General features: G+C 38.7%; 1 protein-coding gene across 1 annotated transcript in view; it reads left to right on the top strand.

Annotated features, from left to right (window-relative positions):
* LVRN (laeverin) overlaps window positions 1–22,288 on the top strand; it is a 117,039-nt gene extending 94,751 nt beyond the window's left edge. The window contains exons 21-22 of the mRNA XM_013005657.2: window positions 11,338–11,413; window positions 22,139–22,288. Of these exons, the coding sequence (XP_012861111.2) occupies window positions 11,338–11,413; window positions 22,139–22,279 (217 nt within the window). The 3' untranslated portion in view covers window positions 22,280–22,288. The remainder of the gene's footprint in view (window positions 1–11,337; window positions 11,414–22,138) is intronic.
* The last annotated feature ends 792 nt before the right edge of the window (window positions 22,289–23,080 follow it).

Raw genomic sequence — 23,080 nt, 5'->3', positions numbered from 1 at the left:
CCACTTTTCAGAGAATATGGATTTTTAAGAATGTGGATACTTTAAAATATTTAAAGGAGTTAGTTTGGTTTGGTTTGTGTCTGTCCAGGATGGCAAGTGGTAGGTTTACCCTTCCAGGTATCATTGACACTTAGGAAATCTCTTATTGCAAGGAAAGTGTCTGTGTTTGAGTATGTGTACCTGTGTGAGCTTTTTCTTAAGGTCTTGCATCCATCTCCCTTCTCCCCACCCATCCCCACTTCTTCTCAAGGTTGTTGTTAAACAACCTCTTAGGTCTGTGTTTGAGAAACCAGCCAGTGGGAGTTCTAAAGGCCTGCCATGCCAAGTATGACCAATGCTGCATATATTTAAACAGGCTATGCTATGCACAGCATGGAAGCTCAGTCTTAGCTTTGGAGCTTGTCTTTTATGTCTCTTGTCTGAAAAGAAGGGTGTGAGGGGAAAAGAGTATTTCAGATTCCCCAAGAATTAACCCAAACGTTTGGACTTGCAGTTTGCAAGTTGTGCTGATCCTTGGCTACGAGAGTCCTTCGGGCGACTCATAAGTTCTGGAAGATTCCACAAAACTTCTGCTTATGTTAATTTCCAATAAATTCATCTCCTAAAAGAACCTCCCTCTCCCAACGCAAATTTTGGGTTGTCATGGAGGAGTGAGCAAACCCATGAAAGACAAGTGGTTCTTTTCTAAAATAGTTGGGATCATTTTCTTGGCAGATCCCTAAGAAGTTGATAGAGACCTCTTGCTGGAAGTGTCCTTGTTGACGAAGCGCCCTCCCACCTTTTAAAGGCTATGTTTTGAATTTTTAATCAGGGGAGATCCAAAAGGACTGATCCTTTGCCACAAGGTCTGGATCTTAGGACATATACCTGGTTTTCCCTGTGAAATCAAAATGTCCTTATACTTATTGATGGATTATGGAGCCTCAGCAGAAAAGCCTGTCTTGTGAAGATTTCTGAGAAATATACATAGGCCTTATTCCAATCACAGTTGTGGAAATGAACATTTTACCCCCAAAGACTTCTTTATCAAGCTGGGATTCATTTGGCCAGAGGGCCGCTGCTTTTCCATTAATGTCTGACCCTTCTCACTCATTTTCAAAGAGTTGTAAATGAATCCCACTGGATTAAACAGGACACCTGATTTTATTTTTCTGAAATGATTTCCATTGTGTCTTCATCTGTGTGGTTCTTTTTTCCTTTTGCTATAAGTACAATAAGAACTTTATGATTTCTCAGATGTACTTATAATGTTTGGAATATAAATTGTATGATTCTGACCTCTAGTTGGTCCAATAATGAGGTTCCTTCTAAAGTTCTAAGACTTGGTCACTTTTTCCTTTTATTTGGGTCAAAGATGTATTAATGTCATATTTCCTCTCTATTTCTTTTTTCTTAATCATTTTATTAGGGGCTCATACAACTCTTATCACAATCCATACATACATCCATTGTGTCAAACACATTTTTACATTTGTTACTATCATCATTTTCAAAACATTTGCTTTCTACTTGAGTCCTTAGTATCAGCTCCTCATTTTTCCTGCTCCCTCCCGCTATATCTTTTTTATAAATCATTTTATTAGGGGTTCATACAACTCTTATCACAATCCATACATACATCCATTGTGTCAAACACATTTTTACATTTGTTACTATCATCATTTTCAAAACATTTGCTTTCTACTTGAGTCCTTAGTATCAGCTCCTCATTTTTCCTGCTCCCTCCCGCTATATCTTTTTTATAAATCATTTTATTAGGGGTTCATACAACTCTTATCACAATCCATACATACATCAATTGTGTAAAGCACATTTTTACATTCATTGCCCTCATCATTCTCAAAACATTTGCCCTCCACTTAAGCCCCTGGCATCAGGTCCTCATTTTCCCCCTCCCTCCCTACTCCCCCCTCCCTCATGAGCCCTTGATAATTTATAAATTATTATTTTGTCATATCTTGCCCTGTCCGATGTCTCCCTTCACCCACTTTTCTGTTGTCCGTCCCCCAGGGAGGAGGTCACATGTAGATCCTTGTAATCGGTTTCCTCTTTCCTACCCACTCTCCCTCTACCTTCCCGGTATCACCACTCACACCACTGGTCCTGAAGGGATCATCTGACCTGGATTCCCTGTGTTTCCAGTTCTTATTTGTATGAGTGTACATCCTCTGGTCTAGCCAGACTTGCAAGGTAGAATTCGGGTCATGATGGGGTGGGGGGGAAGCATTTAGGAACTAGAGGAAAGTTGTATTTTTCATGGTTGCTACATTGCATCCTGAATGGCTCGTCTCCTCCCCGAGACCCCTCTGCAAGGGGTTCTCCAGTGGCCTACTAATGGGCTTTGGGTCTCCACTCCGCACTGCACCCATCATTCACTATGGTAAGATTTTTTGTTCTGATGATGCCTTATACCTGATCCCTTCAACAACTCGTGATCGCACAGGCTGGTGTGCTTCTTCCGTGTTGCTTCTGAGCTAGATGGCTGCTTGTTTACCTTCAAGCCTTTCAGACCCCAGATACTATACGTTTTGATAGCCGGACACCATCAGTTTTCTTCACCACATTTATTTGCTCATCCCTGCTACTTCCTCCTTGCCACTCCAATCTGAGCCCTATGGGGTGCTGCGGAACAAAGGGAAATCTCCCATTCACTGTAGAACTAGCCTGGGTGCAAGCAGGGGAGGGATTCCTCCTGCAGCTCAGTCCTCTGGGTTCTCTGCAGGGAGCCCCTGGGGTCCAGAGAGCTCACCAGGCCTGTTGATAGATGCATAGGTGTACCACCAGAGACCTCAATCTGGTTGAACACGTTATTTCTGTGCCAGAGCCTCTGATTTCTACTACTGTTTTTTGTTTATCAAATCAATGTGTTTACATTGACAAAAATTGATCCGAGAAGACATGGAAATATTCTAGAGCTGAGAGACTTTACTTTTAGCTGGGTCCCTTTCTTTCTTTCGATATGATGTAGAGAACTGTCTACCAACCTCTCAATCTATTTCTCAATTCTTCGGAGAGTAACCTTAGCAAATTTTAGGCCAATTGAGTCTCGTCCAGAAATTCCTCCCTCCTCTCTCTCTTTTTCACCTTATCCATAGCTAGTGGGTCTCTGCAGTGCAGTTTTACAGGATTCCAGGAATGACTGACTTTAATAGATCCAAAATCTTTTAAATCATCCATAAGTTATGATGATGAATTCCTGCAACTTTGCCTGAGCTATTTATCAAATCGCAGGGCTTTATTTTGGTGTATATCAGGTGACTATGAGTCAGAACCACCTGAATGGTACCTAAAAATAAGAATGTATCAGCTGGTCTCATGATTTAATAATTACTGGATGTTCATAGAGGAACAGTTTGCACCATGGTTAAAGGGCTCAACTGATAGCCAAAAGGTTAGCAGTTCAAACTCACTAGATAATCTGTGGGAAAAGATGTGGCAGTTGGCTTCGATGGTAATTTACAGCCTAAGAATCCTGTGGGGCAGTTTATCTCTGTTGTATAGGGTAGCTGTGGATCAGAATGGATTCAATGCCACGGAGTTTGGTTGTTGGTTGTGCTCTTAATATTCAAAAGAGACATCCACCCCCACCACACCCTACACACACAGCCTTCTTGTCCTGTGAAGTGGGCATCTTCATGGGTCCCTGACCACAGATGCTAGGTAAATAAGCTCTGTTTCAAGATAAAATAGCATGGTCCTAATTCTATATCCACTTAAGGAAAGGAGCAGATTTCACATCCAGTTCTTCCCCAAATCTTCTACGCAATTCAGCCATAGCCGAAAAGGAATCTGCTCTTGGACTAAACACTGACCTGTTACCTTGGTGGGTTTTTCAACTCTCACCTCACCAGATTAGACGTTTTAGAACTGAAAGGAACTTGCAGGTTTTCCAGAGAACAGGCGGGTCTCTCACCAAGACACATGGGGCCATTGGCACACAGCTGGAAATGGGTCTGCGAGGCTTGATGGTATGTATAATCCTGTGTCATTTTAGAGGTGATGGGGGAGGAGGATAGGCCACTTTTCAGCAAAACTGAGGAGGGCCAGACTGCTTTGAGTGCTGTATAAACTGAACTAATTCTCAGAACAAACTACCTGCTCTCAGTAAGTCGTGGGCGTAATCTGATTTTGCTGCTCATTCAGGTTTCAGTAGGCTTGTCATGTGTGCTGAAGTACTTAGCAATACTATGACATTTGGTAGATGTGAGAAATGTCGTGTAACCAGCTGTCAAGTCTTAGCTAGTTTTAGGATGTCAGACCCATCATTTAGTACCGTGAACAGGCTTCTTATATTATCTTGGAGAAAGGAAGGAATTTTTTAGGGTGGGTAAAGTAGTTGAGCAGAAAGATGAGACTTAAGGTGGGGGGAGGAGGGATAATTTTCAGTTACTAACTTCTCAAAAATAAGTGTCAACATTTAATTTTGACCTATCGTATATACTTGAGTATAAGCCGACCTGAACATCAGCTGAGGCAACTAATTTTAGCACAAAACTGCATTAATATGTGCTGAAAAGCTTGGCTTATGCACGAGAATATACAGTATATGCTGCAAAAAGCCTGTATTATATTGAGGCTTGCTTTTCTTCTTCTTTAGAAATCTTTTCAGCCTGAATGAGCATTCCTGCCACCCCACACTTATTTTCCTCACATATTTAAAATATAAACAAATATCAATATACATATATCTGGAGCTTAAAATAAAGAGGGAAACAAATGTGGATATTTCTGTTCCAATGAACAAAAGTAATGGAATATTTTTATTTTATGAACATTAATTAAAAACCCTTACAAAACTGAACATGTATTTGAAATAAGAAAAAACGTATAGATAAAAAACTAATTTGCACGACACTTTTTTGGGGAGATGTGGGATGGGCTGGGGGCAGGCTTATCATTTGAACACACATTGCATATCCACATAATGGGACTATCTTCCTTGTCCCCTGTTTTAGAGTGTCTAGAATTCTTGGTTTAAGGGAGGGAGGAGTAGGGAGGGAGGGGAAAAATGAGTTGCTGATACCAAGGGCTCAAGTAGAAAGCAAATGTTATGAGAATGGCAATGGCAACGAATGTACAGATGTGCTTGACACAATGGATGGATGGATGGATTGTGATAAGAGTTGGATGAGCCCCCAATAAAATTATTATTTTTTAATTATTACTTTATTGCTTCCAAAATGAAAATTGACAACAACAACAATAAACCATTGTCATTGACTTGATTCCAATTTTTAGCACACCTTTAGAACAGAGTAGAACTGCCCCATAGGCTTTCTACAGTTAGAAATCTTTTGGAAGTAGACCATGTTCTTCTACAGGGGGACTGGTGGGTCCAAACATTCAATTGGTAGCTGAGCACTTAACCACATTGCACTACCAGGGGCCTTTTCGTTACTTATGAGGTCTTAAAACCTTTTTGCATTTCCCAGGAGCACAAAGATCTTGAGGTAAGTTGTGGTTTCTCTTTTGGTTTGCCTTTAAGGGATCACCATCCCTTCCTTCCTAGGTCTTACTCTGCGCAGGTTTCTTTATCTCCTTTCGCTTACAGAGTCAAATCTTCTACTGTTCTGTCTGTTAGTGCTGTGTCTCTTAGTGGCAGCTCTCGCTCTCCTTTGAGTTTGCCCCCAAATCTTTGTCCCCCCCTTGGTCTGACATACTTGGCCTTGCTAGTCTATGAAGCCATCCGTGTGTTCTCCGGCTCCGTTGGCCAGTTTGCCTCCAGCCACACACTTCAGCTAGAGTTCTTGGTTGTTCTTTTCCAAAGCCTCCTGCTGAACCTTCTAGTAGCAACTATGGACTTACAATATTCAGAGAACAGCTCCTTCAGGCAATGCGTCATGATTTGCCTGAAGACCCAATTGACTGACAGGCTAAACTCCACCCCTTCACTCTTAAGCCTCTCAAAATGACAATAGATTATATAACTAACACTTCATCCACTGTGTGTGCTTCCTTTATTATATTTGGTAGTCCATGTATGGCCTGCAATAGGGCCCTGAGGTGTGTTCCAATTTTCTCATTGATGATCCTTATAGCTCTGGGATTTATTTTTAGTTTTTTTTTGTATCTTTTAAAAATAGTTCTATTGGCATATAACTCACATATCATACAATTCAATAGTTCAGTCATATTAAAGAGAGTTGTACAACCATCACCAAAATACACTAGCTTTAATCTATCCTGGATTTCATATACAGAAAAACATGCAAAAAAAATGAAGAAAATTCACCCAACAATAGCAAAGTAAAACAGTAGAAACATCAACCAAAAAGAAAGCCAAAGGATATTTTAAAAGCTAGAGCAAATTTAAAATAAGTCAAAGGGGAGCTCATATGCTTATATACTGCTGCAACCAATTTTTACGTTTACACATTATGTCGGGTTTCCCTTCTTCGTGATGGGCACACGTATGAATTTCTTTCACTCGGTGTGCTAGCACAGCATCATTTGTTGAAACATTTCTAATGGTCTGCCTAGTTTTTTACTGATGCCCACAATGCAGCTTGTACTTCTTTCTTCAATATCATTACTTCTTTATCATAGAGCTCTCTCCATCTTGGATTTCATATACAGAAAAACAAAGAAAGCAAAGAAAACAAAAACAAAAACATTGCACTCTGCATGATAGCAAGGCTATTCACATACCTGATCTGTCAGAGGGAATTCTCTGGAGACTTGATCCCTGTGTGGACCTCCAAATGGATTTGGGGCTCTCACGTCATTGTGGCCTTCCAAAACCCAGTGTTCACATTCTGTCCTTCAGTTTGGGATTTTATCATTTACAATCCTTGGATCATTTCTTCCATTATATAAATATATGATATTTATATTATTTCTTTCTTGTGTTTTAGGTTAGGGCCATAAGATTAATTTTGGCTTTTTTGGGGTGGGTATCCAGATGAGTTTGAACAGAAAGGCTTTTATTAGTGCCAGCTTGCAATTTTCCCTTGAGCAGAAACTCTACAGCTTGGGATGTAGGACTGACTATTTGTGGCAGCATGCTTTGGAACAAAAAACAAACAATTTTGTGTTCAGCTTTGGCCTTGGGCAACATATAATTGATACTGTGGTTTTGAGACTAGCCTTCTCTTGCTCAGAGCACTAGTGGACACATGTTTTTCACTGACATTGACTTTCTTTCCATACTAAGGTCAAGTAATGCTGCTGAGCATGCTACCAGCCATCTCTCCTAGTCAGAACTGCTTCCCAAAGAGAATTCCCAATATGGAAATATATTTTGGAATATATAATTAAACATATATTAACTGGGTCATACCGTCACGGCAACACATTGCTTATGTACTGCTGCAACCATTTTTAAAATTTACACATTATGTCAGATCACCCTTCTCTGGAATGGGCCCAAATATTAATTTCTTTCACTCAGCTAACCAGGTAGCTCTCTGTCAAATTTCTTGGCATAGATTAGTGAGTGCTTCCAGCACTGCATCAGTTTGTTGAAACATTTCTATTGGTCTTCCTAGTTTGTCACTGACGCCCATAGCTTGTACTTCATTCTTCAATATCATTAATTCCTGATCATATATCACTTCTCAAGGCATTTAAACATCAATCCATTACTTCTGGTACAGTAACTTAGTGTATTCCTTCCATCTTCCTGTAATGTTTCCCCTATAGTTCAATATTGTCCCATAGAATCCTTCATTATTGCCACTCAAGACTTGAACTTTTTCTTCAGTTCTTTCAGCTTGAGAAATGCTGAACATATCCTTCCATTTCACGTTAACTCCTCTCATTGTGGCGTCTTGGCAGCCACGGATCGATCCTATAAGGGAAAATGTATATATGGGAATACAGTAACAAGATCTTTGTGATTTAAAAAATTATATATGGTAGAAATTATATTTTTGCTATTATTCTTTTAAATTTTTTTTGGCTTTCTTACACATATGGACTGAACTCACTCGAAAACTCACTGCTATAAAGTTGATTCCAATTCATAGTGACCTACAGGAACATCTTGATCCTGGTCTTATTTAAATACAGAATACAAGGTATACTCAGTTTCCAGTTCAACTGGTCCACAACAAACACTAACTTCTTCACCAATCGATTTAAATATATATAATTAATATATCCATATTTAATAAATATATGTATGTCTAGAGTTTCAAGTTCGAAAACTTGTACTCAAATCTCATTTTCATTTTGCTGTATTTCATAATGGGAAACAGACTCAAAAGATGTAAATATGATCTAGTAGAAGCCTGTCAGAAGTTCTCGTGTTGTCCAAGCCTTGGTGGGGTCCCACTTCACGTCGAAGCCATTGTATCTTGTTAGATGCTGTGGTGACACCATGCTTGTCTAATGGGCACTGAGAAGGCAAGTGGTTGCAGCAGTGTTGAGAATCAGAATCCCGAAGTTCTGAGGATGGCAAGAAGCAGAAGACAACAGTGATGGAAGTGGAACTGCTTAAACACACAAAGGGACCAAACAGAATTAGATATGGCCGTGAGTGCAGGAAGGGGAAATGTGAGAAAGAAGGAATCAAAAGGCAGGGCCAGCAGAGAGCGTGCAAATCACTGCGCTCACTGTCTGGGAATGTTGTCAGCTTTGGAAAGGGTAACTATATTGTCCCCAGAGGCTCTTGTCTTTATAGTACGGAGGACATATTTGAATATTAGTAGGAATAAGATAGTTGTAATGCATTTATTTTGGTTCTATAATACTTCAAAGAGATTGTCCCTTCTTGAAGTTACACAGAATCCCTTCTTGAAGTTACACAGAACAGGAAGGAATGAAGCATGCCAGGCATTCTGAGTGTTTAAACATACATTAAAACCAAAGCCTAACCAAACTCAGGACCGTTAAGTCAGTTCCAACTCATAGCGACCCTATATAGGGTTTCGAAAACTGAAAAGCTTTACTGGGACAGACAGCCTCAGCTTTCACTTACAGAGCTGCTCGTGAGTCTGAACCACTGACCTATGGTTAACAGTGCAGCCGTTATTTCACAGTGCCACCAAGACTAAATATATGTTATCTAATTTTATATCCAAATTAATGCCTTCCTTTATATGCTATTACCAGTTTTACAAGTTTGCAGCTCCCAAGGCCACACAGCTTGTCGAGATGGAATTAAAATCCAGCTCTGCCTATTCCGAAAAACCTGCCTATTCAAAAAAATATATTAAAAAAAAGCCCACAAAACTGCTGATTCCAAACTCACTGCCATTGACTTGATTCATAAGGACTCTGTAGAAAAGAACTGCTCCTCTGGTTTCCAAGGTTGCAAATCTTTATGGCAACAGAAAGCCTCATCTTCCTTCCAAGGAGCAATTAATGGCTTCAAACTGCTGTCCTGGCTGTTAGCAGCCCAACACGTAACTGTAAAGATGAAGCTGAGGCATGAGGAGACAAAATATAGGACAAAGGAGAGCGGAAACAGAAATAGCTTTATTAGGGGGAGCTCTTGGATAAGGATTAGGTTATGTTTGCTATGTTAAGAAGGCAAGATAAAAATGAGATGTCACACCCTTTCTTGAGTCACAAGCCTGATGCAAGGCCCTGGGGTGTGACACCACCTTTTATTTTGTGAGAGAAAGGAGTAGAAGGAAGGGATCTCAGTACTACCAAGAAAAAAAGTGTGGAACGAATCACATCCCAAGGACCCAGTTCCCTGAAGTAAGAACCCCATTGATACCAAGACACATGGGACCCACGGGACCCAAACCCCCAGATTTTGAAAGAAGCCAAAAGCCAACCCCAGAGCTGACACAGAGACAAAGCTTTTCTACTGAATCGCTATCCTAAATTTGAACTTCTGCCTCACTGGGCGAGAAGAAGTTTCTGTGTATTAAAGCCATCACCCGCTTGTTACAGAAGCACTCAATCACTAAGACAGTCCGTTTCCCTGCTCACATTCCTCCACCCCTTTATTTTAATTAGATTACTAAGACAGTAAGTTTCCTTCCTCACATCCCCCCACTTCCTTTTATTTTAATTTACACTTTTAAGGTTACAAACTTTGTGCCAAATTTGGCCTTTTTTCTACCGGATTGATTGAAATGGAGAACTGGGGAAGTCGGTCCTCTTTGCCTTAAAAGCAGCTTTGCTTTGCCTGAGTTTTGTTTCTTTCTCTCTACTTGGATCACATAACTCACTCACTGCCACTGAGTCGATTCCAACTCATGGCAACTCTACAGGACAGGATAAAACTGCCCCTCCACCCCTGTGGGTTCGGAGACTGATACTGAATGGGAGTAGAAAGCCTCATCTTTCTCAGAGGAAAGGCTGCTGGTTTCAAACTCCTGGCCTTGGGGTTAGCAGCCCCACTTGTAGCCACTATGCCACCAGGGCTCCTACTTGACTCATACAGATACAGCTTATGTTATACTACATGGAATCTTAAAAGAAACAGAAATCAGTATTTTCGTTCACTACTGTATGTATGATGTCAAAGTAGCTCTGACAATGTTTAAGTTCAAGTGTGTACTTTTGAAGTAAATCAGTTGTATGTATTAATTCTTATTTCAGGTCAACCTTGTTGTGGTCATTATATTAATCCTATCTTAATTTTCTCTTTCTTATTTAATGCACCCCAAAGCCCTTTATTTGCTTTTTAAGCTACACAATACTTTGGGCAGGTATGTATGTGCTGTTTCCCATGGAATGTTTCAGGGCTCATTTTTTACATGATTTTGATTGGATATTCCGGGGCATTCAGGGCAAGGGGAAGGTTCTATTACTTTGCTTGTTTTCAGGGAATTTAGAAAACCAGCCCCCTCCCCCCAAACAAAAACAAACAAACAAAACCCCATGGTACTTAGCCTTCGGTGATTGTTTACTTTTGGAGGGTCTCATAAGTTCTGGATCTTCTCTTCAAAAAGCAGCCACCAAAACAAAAACTGAAATAGGCTTTCCAGGTGTTTAATCAGAAGTTCTGAAATTGGTTTTGTATTACCTATTATTTTTTAAGGTTATAATGTACATATATATAACCTCTAATTTCTGAATTCTAAACATGTGACATGCCTTCTAACCACCTCACTTAAAATATAACAACAGTTATTGTTTTTCAGAAGAGTTTAAACAATGAAACTTAAAATTACATGTTACACAAATGTTTATTAAACTATGAATATTAGTTTTAATATTAATATTAATTACTACTAATTTAATATTATTGTTAATATAATTTTCAATAAAACAGACTTGCTATTAGAAGTTGAAGCTAAACTAGTTGATACATGTTTTTGCTTAAATTTGGGCTATGGGAATTAATGGAGACTGTATGCTTAACATTTATGTGACACGTAGCTTCATCTTGCAGAACACTTTCTATTTCTGACGGGTATCTTGTTAACTTTGTAGGTATGGAGCAGAGTCATTGGTTACTCTGATGTATATTGTCGGGAGAACCATAACCACAGACTTGCAGATCGCAGAGGTGAGTACTTTAAGTATTGTGAGATCTGATAACTTGGAACCCACTCTTCCTATAATTTGAAAAAAGAATGTATTTATCTGGATTGGTACACTCTATGCTCAAGGAACTGTTGTTTTTTTAAAAGCATCTTCTGCTTCTGAGAAAGAGACTCTTCTTATTCATAGATGTTTAAACGGTCTCATTTTCTCACCTGGATTACCATAGTAGATGCTAGCCCCAGCTCCATGCCCAGGCTGGCCTTCCGTTCATTCCATCCAACACATAGCTGCCACGCATTTCCCTTCCTCAAGATTATCTGTAGCTTCTCATTGATTTCAGAAGAAAATTTAAAAGCTTTTTATTAGCACATGAGACTCCTCAGGAACTGTGCCTCTCACCTCTTAACACTCTAGATTCATTTAGCCTACTGTCTACCACTAAGTGTCAGAGAGAAAGGAGGACAGACAAATGACCACCAGAGACTTTGCCTCTAGCTCTTCTGAACCGTTTATAGTGGTATAACACATCTTCCTATGATGTTTTAGACTTTTGATTTTAGAATGTTCTGTTGTTCTCCGTAATAACCACAAAACGGTCCCAGGCATCCAAAGATGATGACGATGTCAGAGAATGGGTTTGCATTTTCTTCTGTTATATAACTGACAACAACAGATTTAAGAAATGCTCTATTTTCTTTCTTAGACATTCTCCCCAATTTTGACCTTTTCTGATTTTTCTGAACCAACCACCTATTCTAGGAATATTTCTTATGAACTACCTTACACCTCCCCCTCCTCTATGTTTATTATAGCACTTATCACACTATGCTATCATCAGTTGTGTTCATATGTCTATTCCATGAGGTTACAATGACCTCCTTTGAGGACTGACATCATATATTAGTCATGCTTGTACTCCAGAACCCAATATTGAAGCCTACCATTTCTTTACACTGCTTTCTTTTGAGCATTATTTGTTAGGTGGGCTTTCTACAGAAATATATCATGTACTGGAAGTATTTTTCTAGTCTTACATGATCCTTAGTCCCCTCCTTCCCCCACCATTATCCAGCATCAAATTTTAGTACAAAAAATAAAAATCCAACCTGAGCCACATGCAGCTGTCACTGTGTGTGTGTGTGTGTGTGTGTGAGAGAGAGAGAGAGAGAGAGAGAGATACTGATTTGCCTTGTCTGGGTCATGTGTTTACAATTGGAATCAGTTCCCCCAAAACTATAGGCACTGGTACTAGTATAATTCTGTAAGATTTAGTTCTGTAAAGAAAAGGGGGAATCTGTCACTAGAAAGTAAACTGAGAGGGCAAAAACTATTCTCTACCAAAAATGTGTCATGCACACCTGGAGTAAAAGAAGAGTGAAATATAAATATAGCAATTGCACAGCTGAAAACCTAGCTAAAATTGGGTTTACTCACTGTCACCAGTCAATGCTGACTCATAGAGACCCTGTGGGTCTCCAAGTCTCTCCTGCAGAGCTGCTGGTGGTTTTGAACTGCTAACCATGCAGATAGCAGTCCAACATTTCCGGTAACTAGAACTCTCCTACCCTTTTAGTAAGAAGGCAATGGCGTGTGAACATTTAGGGAAACTGGTAGTTTTATTAAATGTTAATCAGACACGTATGACCTAATGATTCTACTGTTAGGGTATTACACCGAAGAACAGTGAAAACCTATGTCCACATACAGGTATATACATAAGATCATAACAGCTTTATTCACAATGTACAAAAACTGACCAGCATCCCAACATCCATCCATAGTTGTTGGTCGGTGCTGTGGAGGGAGTCAGCCATGACTCAGCCTGACCGGATGTACAACAGATTCAAACACTGCCTACTCCTGTGCCATCCTCACAATGATTTCCATGTCTGAGCCCATTGCTGAGACTTCTGTGTCAAGCCATTGTATTCAGGGTCTTTCTCTTTGCCCCAGACCTTCTGCCAAGCGTGGTGCCCCTCTCCACTTGTGGGCTCTCCCGATAATATGTTCAAAATGCATGAGATGAAGTCTCTCCATCCGTGCTTCCAAGGAGCATTCGGGCTGTTACTTCTTCCTCTAGGACAGATTTGTTTGTTCTTCTGGAAGTTCATGATACTTTCCATAGTCTTGGTCAACACTAGATTTCATTTACTTCACGTCGTCTCTGGTCTTCCGTATTCATTTTTCCAGCTTACCCAGGCATATGAAATGATTGAAAATCCCATGGCCTGGGTCAGGCACTCCGTAGTCCTCAACATGACAACTCTGCTCTGTGACGTTATAGAGAGGTGGGGGGCCGCAGATTTGCCCAAGCAACATAATTAGACAGTGGAAATCTTATATATCCATACGTACAATGGAATACCCTACAATAAAAAGAAAAACTTCATGAAGCAACACAGATGAATCTCAAGATGAGCATTATTGCATAAAAGGAACCAGATTTTATATATATTGTGGCCTTCTACTTATACTAAATTCCAGGAAATGCAAGCTAATCTATAGATATAAGCGACAGATTCATGGTTGCCTAATCTAGGGACAGAGGAAGGATGGGCTACAGAAGAACCCGCGGACCTTTTGTAGGCAATGGGAATGTACCGTGTCCTGAGGATGTCCATAGTTTCTCAGATGCGTTACAAGTCAGTTAACACTCATTGACTTGTACACACTAAGTGGATACAATTTATTGTATATAAGTGATACCTCAATGGAATTAATAAAAATACAAAGTGTATAAGTATAAACTAAATACCAGGGACTGGAATTATATTGTTAAGTATAGGAAAAACAACACTTATTGCTGCTGATTTGGACCCATAAAAACCCTTTAAGACAGAGCAAAAGTGCTTTCAAGTCAAAACTGTTTCCAAGTTTGAAATCTTTACAAAGGTAGACTACATGGAGTGGCTGATGAATTCTGACCACCAACCTTTGGGCTCCAGTGTAAATAGTAACAGAAAATTTAGTCCCCAATTCCCACCAGCAAATAAACTAATAAATAAATGTGTAAGTCGTAGTGACCTGAAATTTGCTCTTAAGCAAAATAAAAAATGAACAGGAGAAGCAGCCAGTTGAGGAGCTGTTATCATCAGACAGGAAGAAAGGCTAATTCTTTTGTGGAATTATCTAGTTTGGATTTGGCTTGCCTGGAGCTGAGTTGTCAGAGATTCCTTGGAGAGAAGGGCACACCCAATACATGCTGGGCAGAAAGCTGGAATCAAAACTAAGTTTGCTGTCAAATATTCTAAAGTCTATTAATTCATGTTTGCCTCTACACAACCCAGTTAAATTTTATTATTGGTATTATTCTTAGTGTTGTTTGATGAATAGAAGAATGAAGTGTAAATTTAGCAATGATAACAGAGCATATGTTCACTGGGAAAACAAAATTTAAATCAGTGGAAAATAAACTTGTTTTAATTCTGCTTATTTTTCTGTGTATGAAAAATACATTAAAATGGAGTGCAATGTTGTACAAAATTATACAAAACATAGAAAATGAGAAAAATTTAGATTTGTGTACATTATACATTTCTAATATAAAATATAACTATATGATGCAATGACATGAAGGCTTTCTAAAAGTTTTGTTGTTTGTGAATGTAATATGAAAATTAAGGGTAAGTAAGCACTAACAATAACTGAATAATGATTGAAGTTCCAAAATTCACTGAGAGCAAAAAGAGAGAGCTTAAACTATAGACTATTGACATTTTAAACACAAATAAATTAGCTATGCTGATAATTCTACTATAATGCTGTCCTGGTGCATAAGCACAAACTGCTATAAGTTTATAATAGAAAATTATTTTAGATTAATAGTATATACAGTGGAGTCATTTAAAAGAGGCGAGAAAGCAGACTTCGATTTTTGCAAGACTGAGGAATCCACAAGAAAGAACTTTAGACTTCAAAAATTAGAAGTCGTGGTTGTAGGTTGTGAGCAGTGATCATTGGTTAAAAATGAGGTAAGATGTCCCAGCGCATGATTCCAGAAATGGCCACATGATCATGACAGACTAGTTTTTGGATACACTGCGTTATTTGTACCAGAGGACACAGGAATGATATAAGTATCTCTTTCGTCAGATAAGCATTTCCTCTGGTCAGTGAGCTTCACAGTATGAAGTTTTAGTACTCTTCCCCACCCCTACCCCACCCCTAGCAATCATGCAGTTCTAAAATATTTGGAGCTGACGGTTTATCATGAAACCATTAGTCCCTCGTTCTCTCTTAAAACCCCCAAGATGGAGCTCCTTTTGAACTTGCACAATGTGTCAGCTTACATGACAACATCTAAAACGATAAATAAAAAGAAAAGTGAAATGGAAGTCGCATGAGTTTCATTTCCCTCCCCACCTTCACAATTGATACATGTGCTCTCGTTGTTGCATTCTACCCTACTGGTAGAATGTCCTTTAAAGGAAGTCCCATTGACCACCCTCCAGACCCCCACTCCTTTCCTAGCAAATGCAGGAGACAAATCATGGATGTGTGGCCAGTGGTTAGGTGTTTTTAAGTCAGTTTCTACTCCTAGCAATCCTATGGATCACAGATGAGACACTGCCTGGTCTTGTTACATCCTCCCAATGGTATTTTTGCAGCCCCTGTTGTCAATCTTGCTCATTGACAGTCTTCCTCTTTTTTGATGACCCTCTACTTTCCCACGCATGGTGTCCTTCTCCAGGAATTAATCCCTTCTTATAGCAGATCCAAAGTGTGTAAGAAAAAGTCTCACCGTCTTTGCTTCGAAAGTGCAATAGCCGCTACTTCCTCCAAAGCAGGTGTGATTATTCTTCAGGAACCCACGGTATGCTCAATGCCTTCCCCATACCATGTTGTGCATTCCTTAATTGTCTAGTCGTTTTTATTCATTGCCCAGCTTTTACATGTCTATAAAGCATTTAAAATACCCTTCCTTGGATCAGGTGTACTTTACTTTCCAAAGTGACAGCTATGTTCTTTATGGTCTATGTTCTTTAAAACTTAAAAAAATAAAAAAACTTTAAAGAAGTCTTATGCAGAAGATTTGCCCGATGCAATCTGTCGTTTGATTTCTTGACTGCTGCTTCCATGAGCATTGATTGTAGATCCAGGTAAGATGAACTCTTTGACCACTTCAATCTCTTTTCCATTATCATAATGTTGTTTATTGGTTTAGTAGTGAGGATTCTGGTTTTCCTCACATGTCAGTGTAATTCATACTGAAATCTGCATTCTCTGATCTTTATCAGTACATACTTCAAGTCCTCTTCGCATCCAGCAAGCATGATTATGTCATCTGTGTAGCATAGGTTGTAGCATAGGCCTTCTTTTAAACCTCATTTCTCCTTCTCCATATAATCCAGTTTCTCAAATTGTTTATCCAACACACACATCGAATAATCATGGTGAATAGATACAACTCTGATACACACCTTTCCTGATTTTAAACCATCTAGTCCCCTTCGTTCTCTTAAAGTGACTGCGTCTCAGTGTAAATACAGGTTCCCCAGTGGAGTAAGTGTTCTGGAACTCTCATCTTTCACAATGTTTTAACACAGTTTGCTATGATCCACACAATTCAATGCCTTTGCCTAATCAGCAAATCACAAGTGAACATCTCTCTGATATTCTTTGCTTTCAGCCAAGCCCCAACAGTGATAACAGTGATGCCCCTCATTTCATGTCCTCTTCAGAATCCAACTAAAATTTCTGGCAGCTTCCTGTCCATGCAATACTGCAACCATTTTCAAATGATCCTCAGCAAAATTTAACTTGTGTGTTATAGTAATGACACTGTTTGATAATTTCCACATTCTGTTGGGTGACTTTTCTTTGGAAGGGGAACAAATATGGATCTCTTGCAGTTAGTTGACCAGGTAGCTATCGTCCAAATTTTGGTGCACATGAGTGAGTGTTCCAGTGCTCGTCAGTTTGTTAAAGGCTTTCTATTTGTATTCCATCAATTCCTGGAACTTTGTTTTATGCTAATGCATTCAGTACAGCTTGGTGTATTCCTTCATTTTTATCAGTTCTTGCAAATATGCTTGCCTGCCTCTCATCTATCCTGGTCTTTTCCCAAATAGCAGATTTTAATTTATTTTTTAATATATTTATTATTTTTATTAGCCCAATTCTATTTCTTTTTCTGTTTTCTCTCCCTCTTCTTCTCTCTCCTCTCCTCCTATTTTTGTTTTATTGTTTCTTTTATTCCTCTCTTTCACCATTTTTTTTTCTCTCGCTCTCTTTTTTTCTCTTTCACCGCTTAATGAGTCAATGACCCCAATCTCACCCAGCCTTCCTCCCATCCCTAACAGCTGTGTCACAATGTCGTGGAGACAGCAGGCAATATCAGTCCACATAAGAAACAACAACAAGAAAAACAGGTACAGACAAGTGAGAAAGTCCAAAGAAATTTTCTGGAGAAGAAAAGCCACTGGGATTGCTAGAAAAAGAATTCAGAACAATGATGCTCATATACTTGACTGGAGAAAGAAACCAAAGAATTATGTGGGGGAAATAGAAAGACTAGAACCGTACAACAACAACAGAAAATAGAAATTCAAAAGATGACTGCTATAATAACAGAATTAGCATTGTAAGAGAGCAGAATAATAGAATCAAAGAAATGGATGGCCAACTTAGTCAGTTTGGAAACAAATCTCACGACTATAACCTACAAAGGAACAAATCCGTCGGGTTAACAAGTGGGAAGGGGGAAGCGAGGAAAGCTAAGTCAATAAACTAAAGGGTCAACAGATGGCAACTTGCGTCACAGAGAAGATGGTGATCCACAGAAGGAGAATATAAGTCAAAGTAGGGGAATAGAGGAAATTATTGGGGGTATTTGTTAAATACTTTTAATTGTTGAATACAAACTCAATGATCTTAAATGTAAACCCCCACCAAACTCACAGTAAAAATATTGTAAAAAAAAAAAAAGAAACTCCATGAGTATAATGTGAATTATGACATAATATTATATTATAGTTGTCTAATGTCAAGCATAAATCCAATGGAAGTAGATGAACATCATTCTTCTGAATTCTTTTTATGGTAATTCCTGAGGCTTTTCTTCTTCAGAAAATTCCTTTAGACTTGGGTATTGTTCACTTGCTTGTACCTGTTTTGGGGGTTTTTTCTTTTTGGTTTTTCACATGAACTGATAGTGATTGGTGTTTCCATGGCACTGTGATGTAGCTGTTAGCTGTGGAAGGAAGGATGGGTGGTGTTGGGGTAGTTGACTACAATAAGTAATGAATGATAGGAATAATAGAAACTATAAAACAAAAAAAGAGAAGGAAAAGAGAGAGAAGAGTTATATTTAAATTTGAACCCAAAGAAAATTTGGCATTTCTCCTGATTTGACAACATGTTTCATGTTACTTGTAGCACATTAAATAAAGTTACTTTTGATTTAGAAAAATAGGGAAATATTTTGTCACTTTTCACAAAGTTTCAGACTTGTAAATACTTTATCACGGGTCATTGAGAAATCATACTTGAGCTAATTAGCAAAGATCATAATAGTAAAATGTTAGCTTTTTAAAAAGTCATGTGGTTTGGTTTTTAATCCAAGAATTTGTTCTGTCAAACTCTTGCTTTTAAGGCTGATTGTATAAAGGAAGAAATGAAATTCTCCAACCCAGTAATCAAAGAAAATTTTGTTGTTTCAACAATGACAAACCCAATTATTTGATTTATAAGCTTTTTAACATTGAAACTCTTTAAAATTCTCATAAAGTAACCTATTAAATCAACAAATAACACCTTTGATCATATGAAATAAATCCCTTTTAATAGACCTTTTAAAGTTCCTTTCCTTGTTATGGATGTCTTACAGTAGATAGACCCCTTTAAGTGGAAAAATTGGACATACTTATTATATATGTATATATAAAACATATATGTGGATGACATATATATACATTATTGCTGCCAAGTGGCATAAAAAAAGAGACCATAAGTTTCAATTTTAATAGAACTACAATTTAATATCAGTAAGTTGCTAATCTCACTTTAATATCAGTAAGTTACTAAATATCTTGGAAATTATTAGGCCTACATATTACATTGTCTGGGTTTATCATCTGCCATTTCAATGGCACCTAATAACAACAGCTCGGTTGAGATTGAAATGGTAAAGGATTAGAACAAGTTCCTGAGAGATAAAATACCAGCTTGAGAATGTTGTTGTTGTCTGAGGTCATTGAGTCATGGTCAACACGTAGGACCCTAAGCACAACAAAACGAAACTCGGCCTGGTCCTGTGCATCCTCATAATTGTGTCAGTGCTTCAGCCATTATTGTAATATGTCAATCCATCGCATCGATGTGCTTCCTCTTTGTTGCTGCCCGTTTACTTTACCAAGTGTGGTGTCCTTCCCGGGGCACTGTTCTGACAGCATGTCCAAACAACATCAGACAGTCTAGCCATCCTTGCCTCCAAGGAGCATTCTGGCTGTACTTCTTTCAAGAGAGATTTGTTTGTCCTTCTGACAGTCCACGGTACTTTCAATATTCTTCTCCAGCAATTCAAATTCATTGATGCCTCTTCAGTCTTCTTTATTCTATGTCCAATGTTCATGTAATAAGAGGCCATTGAAAATACCCTGACTTGGATCAGGAGCATGGTAGTCCTCACAGTAATATCCTTGCTTTTTAATACTTTTACTTTTTCAGTACTTCTCAAGAGTTCTTGCACCTCCGAATTACCTAGTGCAATGTGTTCTTTGAGTTCTTGACTGCTGTTTTAATCATCGTTGCTACTGTATCTAATAAAATGAAATACATGACAACTTCAATCTTTTCTCCATTTATATCGGTCCAGTTGTGAGGAGCTTTATCTTCTTTGCCTTGAATTTTAATCCATGCTGAAGGCTGCAGTCCTTGATCTTCATCAGGAAGTGTTTCAAGTCCTCCTCTCTTTCAGCAAGCAAGGTTGTGTCATCTGCATATTACAGGTTATTAATAAGCCTTCCTTCAATCCTGATGCCACATTCTTCTTCATGTAAGCTAACTTCTTGGCCCCTTTGCTCAGCATACAGATTTAATAAGTGTGGTGAGAGGCTACAACCCTCTCATACACATTTCCTATTTTAAAACATGTAGTATTCCCTTGTGCTGTTTCCACAACTGCCTCTTGGTCCATGTACAAGTTCCACATGAGCACAATGAATTCAGTAATTCCCCTTCTTCTAAAGGTATCCGTATCCATAATTTATCCATATCCGTATCCATAGTTTGTTATGATCCACACAATCGAATGCCCTGTCATAGTCGATGAGACACAAGTAAACATCTTTCTGGTTTTGTCTGTTTGCATCCAACATCCATCTGATATCAGCAATGTTCCATGTCCTCTTCTGAATCTGGCCTGAACCTCTGGCAGCTCCCTGTCAATGCTCTGGTACGTGGTTGGATGATCTTCAGTAAATTTTCCTTGCATGTGATCTCAATAATATTGCTCCATAATTTGAGCATTCTGTTGGGTCACCTTTCTTTGGAATAGGTACAAATATGGATCTGTTCCAGTCAGTTGGCTAAGTAGCTGTCTTCCCAATTTCTGGGCAGAGATGAGTCAGTGCTGCCACTACTTCATCAGCTTGTTTAAACATTTACATTTGTATTCCATTAATTCCTAGGGCCTTGTATTTTGACTAATGCTTTCAGTGCAGCTTGAACTTCTTCCTTCAGCACCATTGGTTCCTGCTCAAATGCTACCTCCTGAAGTGGTGGCATGCCAACTAGTTGGGTTTTTTTGGTACAGTGACTCTGTATTCATTCTATCTTCTTTGGATGATTCCTGCTTCATTCAATATTTTGCCAATAGAATCTTTCAACATTGCAACTTGAATCTTGAATTTTTTTCTTGAGTTTTTTCAGTTTATGATATGTTGAGCATGTTCTACTTTTTTAGTTTTCTAATTTTAGGTTTTTGCACATTTTGTTATAATACGTATATAATATAATATAATATTTATTTTATTGTCTTCTTGAGTTGCCTGTTGGAATTTATCTTCAACTCTTTGACTTCAATATTTCTTAGATGTGCTATAGCTAGTCTATGATTAAGAGCAAATTTCTGACATCCACTCGACCTTTTCTTTCTTTCTTGTCTTTTCAATGACCACCTGCTTTCTTCATGAGTGGCGTTGCTGATGTTCACTCACAGCTCATCAGGGCTTCTGTCAGTAGGGTTCAATGTAGCAGATCTTTTCTTGTGATGTTCTCAAAATTCAGGTGGGTCATACTTTCTCTTTTAATCATTCTCTATCACCTTCAATCTAAACTGACGGGTTTTCTACTGTGGTGGTTGGGTCGCGCCATCAGTCACAGGCTTAATTTCGGTTAGAAAAGATTATGTACTCATGTCCTTGTTGAAAATTGTAGAACATTTGTGTTTAGTTTATATAACAGATTTTTTTTCAAATCTTTAAGTTTTGTTTTCCCCTTATACCACTAATTTTTAAGTCCACTTCTTTCCTTTCACTTTGTACTACAAGCAACAGGGAGAAACCATGTAGCCCCTTTAAGATCTTGCTTAGAAATTTCCTCAGCTAAATGATACTCAAGGTCATCACCGAGAAGTTCTGCCTTCTACCAAGCATGCCATAACAGACTCCATGTTGGTTTTGCTTCATAGGCACACATCCAAAGTCACCTTCTGCACGATCACGATGCTACTTACCATGACTTTGCTTTGCTTTGTCCCTGGGAAAAGACAGGATTGCACTCAACCACGGCTTCTCTGTCTTCTCAGTTGCAGCAGTTCTTCAGCAACATGTTGGATGAGCAGCAGCGGATCACGGTGCAAGACAAATTAGAGCTAATAAAGATACAGAATCTTGAAAACAAAAAGTGGAATGCCAGGATAATTAAGTGGCTGAAGAAGAATACATAGCCCAGTGACCGCTCTGAGAATGCCTCCTTTACTGCATTGTGATCAGTTGTGTCATACAGGATTTTGTGACTCTAAGGGCGACACATCTTGTTATTTGCTTTTAGTCACATTTACTGCTTAGAGTCTGTTTTTCCCAGTGTCACATTTGACCTTGAGGCTCAGTAATGGCCTAGGATTTTGCCAATGCCATTGTATTTCTGGGGAAGATTTCATTTCATCTTGGGCAATTATTACCTCCTCCCCACCCCTACCCCTGCACACACTAATTCACATCCATTGCCTCATGGTGATTTGGACTCCTGGGGACCTTATCAGGGTTACCAAGGCTGTAATCTTTATGAGAACGTAATATCACATCTTTGTCCTGTGGAACAGCCGGTGGATTTGAACCACTGACCTTAAAATCTGAGTGCTAAACCACTGCACCATCTGAACCCCTTATCTTGAATTATAAATTAACTGAATTTACTTCAAATGGCTTTTTAAAACAGATTTACCTGAGAAATTCTTGCTTATTCTGTTGTGAAAGCAAGTGGAATATTAAATAATTGGCATAAACATGAGCATATTCTGTTCTGGGGGAAATACAGATTTGCAGTAACATCAGGTTTATTTAAGCCAGTGTTTAAAAGAGTCCTGAGAAAATAATATGACAAAATTATAAAGAAACAACAAGAAAATTAATGTCCACTAGAAAATACAAAAGCCAAAGAAATGCAAGTTGTATAAAGAAAGAGCAGACAATTTAATCAGCCATGCTAAGTGTCTCAAAGGCAAGAAATCTCCCTTCTCCCCATTTCT

The sequence above is a fragment of the Echinops telfairi genome, unplaced genomic scaffold (assembly GCF_000313985.2).
Source record: "Echinops telfairi isolate 266 unplaced genomic scaffold, ASM31398v2 ScPeMD7_7469;HRSCAF=8507_1, whole genome shotgun sequence".
NCBI classification, from domain to species: domain Eukaryota; kingdom Metazoa; phylum Chordata; class Mammalia; order Afrosoricida; family Tenrecidae; genus Echinops; species Echinops telfairi.
This window is presented reverse-complemented; position numbering and strand designations above follow the sequence as displayed.